Source organism: Elephantulus edwardii, unplaced genomic scaffold (assembly GCF_000299155.1).
Source record: "Elephantulus edwardii isolate Elephantulus edwardi_28Jun2011 unplaced genomic scaffold, EleEdw1.0 scaffold00006, whole genome shotgun sequence".
Taxonomy (NCBI): Eukaryota; Metazoa; Chordata; class Mammalia; order Macroscelidea; family Macroscelididae; genus Elephantulus; species Elephantulus edwardii.
Genome location: NW_006399756.1, coordinates 10,247,919 through 10,258,061, shown reverse-complemented (window position 1 = coordinate 10,258,061; position 10,143 = coordinate 10,247,919). Strand labels below are relative to the sequence as shown.

At 52.1% G+C, this 10,143-nt stretch overlaps 1 protein-coding gene across 1 annotated transcript in view; it reads left to right on the top strand.

The window, feature by feature from the left end:
• The window catches only part of WDR11 (WD repeat domain 11), a 44,618-nt gene extending 39,819 nt beyond the window's left edge, over nt 1-4,799 (top strand). Inside the window, exons 24-29 of the mRNA XM_006880147.1 lie at nt 364-459; nt 957-1,122; nt 1,558-1,655; nt 2,038-2,183; nt 3,018-3,097; nt 4,642-4,799. Coding sequence (XP_006880209.1) covers nt 364-459; nt 957-1,122; nt 1,558-1,655; nt 2,038-2,183; nt 3,018-3,097; nt 4,642-4,799 — 744 coding nt within the window. The remainder of the gene's footprint in view (nt 1-363; nt 460-956; nt 1,123-1,557; nt 1,656-2,037; nt 2,184-3,017; nt 3,098-4,641) is intronic.
• Nucleotides 4,800-10,143: the final 5,344 nt, after the last annotated feature.

Genomic DNA, 10,143 nt, shown 5'->3' with positions numbered 1-10,143 from the left:
GTCCTGCGGGTGGGACAGCTCTCTGTCCTGTAGGGTCATTGCTGAGTCAGGATCAGCTCACAAGCAGAAACTTAGGTTTGGTTTTTAGAAAACTTTGGAAAGCTTGGGGCTTTTCCCCTGGTTTTTGTTTTTTATCTGTTTCTGCTTTATCCCAGCATCTGCAGACGTGTTCACAAGTGAGAGTACTTTCAACTTTCTGTGTTTTCAAATTCTTTTTCAGTTGTTGGTTTTCTTTAGTGCTGACTCTTGCAGGGTCAGCTGTCAAAGTAACTGTTACAGGATGACCTTGCTAAATAGATCACATTTGGGTAATTCACAGTTTTCTAAACAGGCTCGGCCTTTTGTTTCTGTTTCCCTTTGTAGAAACTTCAGCTGGAAAGGGTTAATCTACAGGAAGTAAAGCGGTCGACCTATGATCACACTCGGAAGTGTACGGACCAGCTCCTTCTCCTGGGACAAGTACGTGTGATGGAGAGGCTGGTGGGCACGTGACACACATACATGCGACACACGCGTGTGTGCACACACTCACACACACACACACTCACAGATACACAGGCGTGCTCCCCTTCCTGGTTGTGTCCTTCTTGGCAGTCTGAGTGGGTGAGTGTTGCAAAGCGCCCATAAGGAGGCAGGAGCTCGCGGTCCTGCAGAAGCCTGTGCTCTGGGCTTCCACAGTGTCACACGAAGCCTCTTTCCCTCCTGGGTTCGGGCCTCTTGACCGGTGCAGAGCCCAGAGACACAGCGACTTGAGCCCATTTTAGCCAGACTGTAGGGCTAGGTTTGTCTCCTAGCAGCTGAGTTGGGTTCGTTTTTGCACATGTAAACAAAGCATTCAAGAAGTGGTTGAGATCTTCCTGAAGGTCTAAAGGTAGTATACCGTGTTAGGAATTAAGAAGGTGATATGAAGAAAAACTGTGCTCAAAATGATCATAATCCGAGAAACTTCCCTCCAGACAGACCGCGCTGTGCAGCTGCTGCTGGAGACGAGTGCAGACAACCCCCACTACTACTGTGACTCGTTGAAAGCCTGCCTGGTCACCACCGTCACCTCGTCCGGCCCCTCGCAGAGCACCATCAAGCTGGTGGCCACCAACATGATCGCCAATGGCAAGCTGGCAGGTGATACGCCTCTGGCCGTCAGACCGTCCCCAGGAACGAGGCTGACGGGAGCCGTCGTTAGGAACCTGGGTTTTTCTACGTCTTCTCAAGGACATTCTGAGTAACTCTCAGCTGTCGACCATACAGTCTAGTTACCCCGTCTCTAAGAGGAAAGGGGGCACCGTGAATAACGATGCCAGAACAACGGGCGTAAGCCAGGCCATCCGGGGCAGACTGGCCGGATGAAACCAGAGTGAGGGTGCTTTCTACACTTTCTTTGTGCTTCTGACCTGGATGACTTGGGTGGTAACATCATAGCACTCCATCTCCATTGTGATATTTGAGTCAGGAATGGCCCCCGGGGTGTGACGTACAAGGGCTGGGCTCTTTTGAGGGGTGACTCTAGTGACTTGTCAGGGACGTGGCCTGCTGGTCACCTGAGGGTCTTCTTTCCAGAGGGCGTGCAGCTACTCTGCCTGATCGACAAGGCTGCCGACGCCTGCCGCTACCTGCAGACGTACGGGGAGTGGAACCGGGCGGCCTGGCTTGCGAAGGTTCGTCATGTGCCAGGGCTGCAGGCCTTGGGGGTGGGAGGTTCAGTCTTCATGGTGGACCGGTGGGCCATTGAACTCGATGGGTTTTGGCCTGCAGTAACTTTGTGGATATTTTTGTGTGTGTATTTTTGAATGCGAGTTACATTCTGAAACACAGAGGCTGCATTACTGCTGCTGCTGAAGTGAAGGCAGGTGGCTGCCCTCGGGGTGGTGGCACGAGCCAGTGACTGTGTCCCCCAGGCCTGGGCCACAGCCAGGCCGGTCCTGGGAGCAGCAGCTACAGGCACGACCGAGCTTTGTTTCCGAGGGACCGATCCTGATTGGTTTGGGTTTTCTTCCTGTTGTGCAGGCTGTTTTTCTTGTTAACGTGGGTCTCTCCCAGGTCCGTTTAAACTCTGAAGAGTGTGCAGATGTCCTGAAGCGCTGGGTGGACCATCTGTGCTCTCCACAAGTCAACCAGAAGTCCAGGGCCCTCCTGGTCCTCCTTTCCCTGGGCTGCTTTTCCACTGTGGCCGAGACGCTGCACAGGTAAAGACCGCAGTGCCCCGTGGGCTGCTCGGAGTCCCTGCGTCACGTCCCGCCAGGCGCTTCAGAGAGTGGAGGGTTTTATTAAAGCCTAAAAGGGAGAGGGGCCATCTGTTTCATTAATCCTGCTTTTAGTCCGCTCTGAAACCAAGCCCAGACCAAGGCCTTCAAGTCCATTGCAACTCGGCAATCTCTGAGGACGGAGTGGAAGTGCCCACAGGGCCCATGGTCATAAATTTTTATGGGTGCAGAGTGGAGTCAACTGCCAGCCTTTTGGGTGGTAGCCACGTGCGTTAATGGCTGTGCCACCAGGGCTCCTTCGTTTAGTCCAAGAGCTGTGGTATTTGCCCTCTAATCTAATCCAGCCTAATAGGTCCCTATTAGAAGAGAGTTTTAAAGTCTTCAGGGAATGAGGTCAATTGAACTTGCAGGAAAGCAACTCAAGGAACTTGAGCACTAGGGAGGGTGCCCGATAGAGCAGTACAGTGGAGGTGTCCACCTCTCAGGACCAGGCGCCTCACTTCATTCTGGGACATTCTTGTATTTAAAAATGAGGGAGGGTGACCGAGGAAAATGTGACTGAATACTAATTGTTAGTATGCATTACCATGTCTCCGAAGATTTCTGCGTGGTTAGATTATTTTATAACTGGGGGAAAAAATCATAAAAAAGATCTTGGGGAAAAGGAAGTCTTGAGGTTGGGAGAGGAAAAGGCACAGGTGTCTCCCCCTATGAGCCATGGCTGAGAAAACGCACGTAACTGACGTATGTGCTCAGGTGCCCGAGGGAAATGTGCCCTGAGTCCCAGTGCCGGACCCTTCTCTTGTCTCTTTGCAGCATGAGGTACTTTGACCGAGCGGCCTTGTTCGTGGAAGCGTGTCTCAAGTACGGCACCATGGAAGTCACTGAAGAGACCGATATCCTTTGTAAATGCGTGTGTGCCGGACAGGATGAGCCGTGGGTGGGAGGCAGGAAGCCGGCTCTGTGGGGCAGGGTCCCCGTTCCAGTTCAGCAGAGCCAGGAAGGACGAAAGGGGCGATCCAGGAGGAGGGCTGCTGGGCCCCAGGCCTTTACAGGAAGGTAGGGAAGGGGAAAGTCAGGCTCCCGCCTTTGTCGCGTTGGCTTGGCCGTCAGACAAAGCTGGCGGTCATTTAGGGGGGTGCACAGTGCTGTGCTCAGCAGAGTCCTGCTTAAAGCAGGCACCTCACGGCATACAGCGTAGGGCATCCTCTAGAAAAGAACCTGTTGGAAAGATGTGTCACAGGGAGGACTCGAACATGAGCAGAACGCAGCTCCCCCTGGATGGGGCACATCAGCAATGGGCACGTCAGCAGAATGGCCCGTGGGCAGGAACACGGCGTCTCGTCCAGTCTGAAGGAGTCACGTTTGCTCTTTGAAGAGAATGGACTTGGGAGCACAACTCCTGGTTCCATGTGCTTCCATCCCTCGTACTCGGTGCTCACACACCACCGTGGGCTTGGTTTCGACTCGTAGTGACTGAACCCTTCAGGGCTTGCCAGGCTGTAGACTGAAACAAGAGGTCCATATACTGTTCCCTTGTAGCCTCATTTTTACTACATCAAGAGTCGAGCACTACTCATAGCGACTCTGTGAACAAAGACCTAATGCCTTTCCATAACTCTCATCGTTTCATAGAGTCTCCGGAGGCATGTGGCTTAGGAAGTGGATGCCACTCCTGCTTCCCAATTTTTTTTTTTTACAGACAATTAAATTGAAACTTGGACTTACCTTCTAGCTGGTCAATATATAGGGGCCAGAGCTGTCCAAATTACGACTTACCTTCTAGCTGGTCAATATATAGGGGCCAGAGCTGTCCAAATTACAACCCTGGATACCTGGAGCACCTGCTGTAGGCAGGCCTGGATCCGTGGGCCTCATGATGAAACAGCGGTTCGTCTGAAAGAAACCAGCCCCTGGGACTTGAGGTGGGCGAGGGTGTGCTCCAAGCCCCTGTCCACGCGCTCACTTCTCTGGCCTGTAGCTGAGTGCAGGTTGTAGAATAATCTGTGAGGATCTTTGGTAGATTTTCTGGAAGGTTTTTGCTCAGGTGGGTGGGAGGTTAGTGATGTTACTACCGAGCAAGGCGTCAGACTGGTTCTCTGCAGTGTTGCCCCTGCTGAGAGTCAGCATTTCCACCGCAGAGGCACTGACTTGGACTCTGCCCTTAATACGATCTGGCCTCTTGTATGTGTAACAGTCATGGCATCTTGTTACAAGGAGGATTCTGCCGCAGTACATCTGGGGTGGAATGTCAGCTGCACTTCAGGGCCTTTGCAGCTCTGCTGTTGAGCCAAGCTCTGGCCCTACAGGGACTCCCGTGCACCCCGCGGCTGCAGTCTGAACGTCCCCCCGTCCAGGACCTGAGGATCCTGACAGAGCCGGCCCTCCCGTGAAGAGTGGCCCTCACCTCTGTGCACTCACCTTCCTTAACTGGCCTCACAGAAGCTCATCTGTGCTGTGTATGCAGATTACGCCCGGAGCCTCAAGAACCTGGGCTTCAAAGCAGGAGCTGTTCTTTTTGCTTCAAAAGCCGGAGCCGCTGGCAGAGATTTATTGAATGAACTTGAATGCCCTTTGGAAGAACTGGCAGAAGAGTGAGGGTCTAACACGTCCGGGCGCCTGACCTTGGAAACAGGACGGGGCGGCAGGTGCGCCGGCTGTGGTCACGGTCACAGCCTGGTGGGTGCGGAGACGACATGTAAGACTTCTCTGACCAGGCCTCTGGAGATGCCTCTCCTGTGTCTGAGGCCGTCTGCTGTGTATGTGAGCATTACAGTGTTAGAAGCAACTCCTATATCCTGTATTTACCGCAGAGAGAAATGTCAACAGTGCAGATTTTGAATGTGTATAACCTTTTCTACATTTAAGGAGAGCTTTAAAAGTATCTCAAGTACTTCTTTTTAAAGTTCAGTTGAATGAATGACTTTTTTCACTGGCAGATTTGAAGGATGTTTGAACAGTGTTTGGTGAAATGGGCTCTGGAGTCCAGGGGCTGGCTCTGTGCTGTGCAGTGTTACAGCGCTCAGAGACGCAGGAAGGGCAGGCCATCTCGCCGCAGGAGGGTCAGGCCCTGTGTCCTGACCTTGGAAGCACGTCTGGTGACACCTTGCTGTAGGCAGCTGACAAATCGTGTCATTTCAGGCTCCTGAGAGCTTTACGTTTTATTCCAGGACTGGAGTCTTTGATAAGTGACTTGACACCCTTTCTGTGATGTATCGTGGTCACCTCATTCATGAAGTCTCTTTGTGATTTAATGTCTTACCTCTGTTCTTCCAGCAGCTGAACTAGACGAGATGTGACTGTTCTGTTTTACCAGTCAGAAAATGCCCAGAACATACAGTAATAAAGAAGGGTCCATCCAGCCTGTGCATTCTCGTGCTGTGTGTGAGCTCAGCTGACCTCTTGGGTCCTCGGGAGTCACTGCTCCTGCTCCTCCCCCAGGCCCACGCCGTACCTGTAACACCCAGAGACGCTGAGTGGGGGAATTCTGTAACCCAGCGCGGCAGAGAGAGATCCCAGGGTGTGCTGGTCCATCACGATGCCAGGACCCCCCAAACCAGTGCGCCTGTCAAGTCCATCCTGACAACTAGTAACTCCAAGGCTGTACTTTAAAAAAAAAATTATTACTAATTTTTTGTGTGTGTACCATCAAATCGAATCTGACTGGTACAGGAGGAGATTGCCCCTTCTTCTCCAACAGAGCATCTGGTGGATTTGAACCACTTAGCTCTGGGATTGCAGTGCAGCTTCTTGCCACTAGGCCACCAGAGCTTGCCAAGGCTGTACTTTTTATGGTGCAGACTGCTGCATCATTCTCCACGGAGTGATTGTAACTTCAAACCCACAGCCTTTTTCTTAGCAGTTCTGCTCCTTATCTGTGCTACCAAGGCTCCTGTCTCATAAGGTGGTCAGTCCTCAGAACACTAACAGGTGACCAAACAAGGCCGATGAACAGGGCGCTCTTACCCTGGAGGCCGATAGAGCACACGAACAAGCGAAAGGCTCTGACAAGTCCTGCAGTGAAGAAGCCTGTTAACTGGGTTTCAGCCAGCATTGCCCACATGCGTTTGACTTTTATCTCCACCTTCACGTTATCGTCCTCTGCCTCCCTCTTCCTGCCTTCCTCCGTGCCTGCCTCCTCCCTCTTTCTGCCTTCCTCCATGCCTGCCTCCTCCCTCTCCCTCTTGCTGCCCATTCACATCCCTGGCACTTCACAGTGGGTACAGCTGACAGATGGAAGAGGACCTGCTGGTGTGGGAGGCCACTGCATTTGGAACACCCTCGTTGTGGCTGGGATGACCCAGGGGGCCAGCTGTGGGGGGTGTCACGTGCCCCGTCACAGCCTCACAGTTGACCTGAAGCCCTGACCTGAGTGGATGCAGAGAATTGACATCTTTCCCTTTATATGCGCAAAGCTGAGACTTAGATCTTCAAGCAGCTTTTTCCAGAGCAGGAAGTTCCATAGGAAAGGAAAATAAGAACAAGAAAAAAAGCCCCTGAGAGCAGCCCTTTCTGGTTTCAGAACAGTTCACGCCACCACAGCTTCCCTCGTCTCTTCTGAGAGGTCGTCCTTCCTCTGCTCACACTTCTCCCCTGATGGGCGCTCACTGTCTCCCAGCCTGGCCCTTCTGTCATCCACTGCTGTCTCTATCAGTGCCCCTACTCTGAGAGCACCCCACTTCTTCCCCAGTCTGGAAGCAGCTGTCTGCTATGGTGCTTAGAGCCCGGCCTGCCTGGCTCGGAAGTCCAGCCCCTACACTTACTAGCTGTATGTGGTGGTTAACATGCTTCCCTGGGCCTCAGTTTACTCACCTGCAGAATGGGACGGTGCCACACCTAACCCAACGAGCTGATTCCGACTCCTCGATCTTGCAGAACAGCAGAGCTGCCCCGGGGGGTTTCTGGGGCTGTAAGTTGCCACAGGAGCAGACTGCCTCCACTCTCTCAGAGCAGTGGATGAGTCCGTACTACTGACCTTCACAGTAGCAGCTACGCTCTTCACCGTGTCACCGGGCTCCTTCCTGACCTGTAGGAGGAATACGGTAAATGATGCTTGAGTCAGGAGGAAGCTCCTGGGGCCCTGACGGATCAACCTGGAGGAGCTGGTGTGCTGCAGGGAAACCCTGGCCTCAGCCACTCACAGGGCAAACCTCCCATGAGCACCTGTGCCAGGTGACCCCACTGCCTCATGCCATGTATGACTGTCCCCTCTCTTCCCCACTGCCCAGACCCATAAGAGTGAACGAAGCTGATGGGGGGTGGGCTGTAGACACATTTCTGCTGTTTCACAGAGAGCTGCTTGGTTTGTGCTCCTTGATTTTTAGGACATACACTGTTCTGATGGGCCAAAACATTTTCCTTTTTCTAACTTTTTCTGGTGCTGTTGAGTCAGAACCAACCCATAGTTAACCCTCTGGTGGGTTTTCAGAGGCAGTTATTCCTTCTCCCGCAGATCAGCTGGTAGGATTCAAACCATGTGCCTTCGGGATTACAGCACAGATTCTTGTCATTAGGCCACCAGAGCTCCCTTGTATTCACAGTTACTTAAATAATACATTATATGGATAAAAAAAGCACCCCAAGTGAAATGGAGTTGTACTCTAACTGAAAGGTCAACGGTTCGAATCCACTAGTTGTTCTAAAGGAGCAAAGTGAGCAGAATCCTGGAAACATGATAGAAAGTTGCTAGGAATCCGATTTGAGTCAATGGGAGAAGATTTATAATGTCTTTAAAGTGTGCATCTCTTTGACTAAGAAATTCCACTTTTCAGACTTTTATAAGATAGCTAAGAATGAATTAAGAACATTTAGCTGCACAGATGTTTTCAAATCCATCCACAATATTGACCTCAGATATGAAAAGGAAAAAGTTATCAAATACCTACTTTATTTCTGAAATCTCGTTTTGATTTTAAAATGACACACAATAGAGTAAGAGTTTCTTTCTCCTCTGGTGTTCTGTTTCCAAAAGACAGTAAAGTTGCCACCAGCCACACCCCACCAGTGCCGTGGCATCTGTCGTGACGCAGCGGCCCTGGAGGACTGGCTCCCTGGCTTCCAGGTTCTATGGAAACTGACTGCCACATCTTCCATGGACCAGTTGGCAGGTTGAGACTGTCGACTTTTCACTCAGCGTCCCTGAGCCTCACCACTGCTCCGCCAAGGCTTCTTAGAACAGCCGCAGTTGGCTGGCTAGCTCTAGAACCAGACCTCATCAGAACCGCCAGGCGGGTCTGCTGAAGCACCGGATTGCTGTGCTGTCACACCCTGAGAGTTCTGATGGAGAAGCTTTGGGGGCTGAGGGCTTAACAGGAGCCTTGACAACACAGTTAAGAACTGCGTCACTAACAAAAAGGTCCGGCTTGAACCCAGCTCTTTGGGACAAAGATGAGGCATTCTGATGTATTGACAGCCTCAGAAATGCCATGGCGCAGACAATTCTTGGCTTCTTCCTTGTCTTGTAATGCTCTCAATGACAGTGGCTGGGGAGGGACCAGAGAAGATGCATTTCTACGTGGTTCACAGGTAATGCTGATGCTGTTGACTCCACAACTGGAAGACTCTGCCCTGCTGCTGGAGAGGCAGGGCCTCAACTGAGTTTCTGAGTGTCCTGGAGGAGGCCACTGTCCATTCTAAGTCCCAAATAATAAAATACACAGGGCTGGACCGCACGCGGCAATATCATATGTTACCAGTAGGGGACAGTAGAGATCAGGGAATGAAGCTCAGCTGCAGAAAGCGGGACCTTGGACTGAGCTTCACAGACCTGCCTTTGCCTAACAACACCTGTTTGGAGGAGACGGGGCGTTCCCAAACCATTAGCCGGGAACGAGACCCAAGCTCTCCTCTGTGACTCTGAGAGGTGAACTGATGCTTTACCAAGGAGCTGAAGTTTCCTAAAGGCACATCCTTGGAACTCAACGTCCCTTGTTCTCAAAGGAGCTCTGCTGGTGTGGTGTTACGTGTCATGCTGCTAACGGAGAGATGGGTGGCTGGGGTCCACAACCTGCAGCACAGGAAAAAGATGGGCAGGAGAAGGAAGCCGCAGCCCATGGTGGCACGTTGGTGGAGGTCCAGGATAACAGGCAAACTGTCAGGGTCTCGTCCATTCTGGAATCAGGACGGCTGAGGTCTAGCTGTCCCAGGATCCTGGGAGGGGGAGACCTTGTGGGTATGGGAAGGACAGGAATGGTTTCCTAAACCGAATCGCATGAGTTTAGAGCTCCTGCATGAGCATCTGTGGAAGGTGTCTCCCCTGCAATCATGCGACCCACCCCCAAGGTCCCAGGCAGCAAAGCCTCCTAATCTGGCCCTCTCCAGCCAGTCTGCAGACACAGAGCTCTGTCCCTCATCCAGGTGGAGGGTCAGAACTTCAAAAAGCCCACCTCTTTCTCCCAGGTAGAGGCTCCCTCCCAAGCAGGCCTCCAAATCTCAGGGAGGTGAAATGCTGCTTCCCAGGCCCTGCCCCTAGGGATTCTCACTCTTCAAATTGGAGTACAGCCCCGGAATCTGCGTGTTAACCAAGTTCGTCTCACTCCTGGGGTCTGAGGATGGCCTTCTCCCAAACAAACCCAGAGAACGACTGAGTTGGAGAATAAGTCAGGGTGGTGGACATAAGGGAAGTGGTTTTAGCAGACACAAGGACATTCTTGGACTGTGGGGCAGTACTTCAGTGTTAGCTAACTGAAAGGTGAGTGGTTCAAACCTCCAGTCCACCATGGGAGGAAGACGTGCCAGTCTACGCCCGTGAAGACTGCGTGGGGCCTTGGCAAACCTCCGGGCAGTTCACCTCCATGCAGCGGGGGTCACTGTGAGTCAGAGTCCACTAGATGGCAGTGCACGTGGGTTTTGGTGCTTGAAACACCCAGGTCCAGCCAGGGAGGTTAATTGGTTCTGACACCTTCAGTCAGCCATTTCTGAGATTCCTGGTGGGTTGGATTTT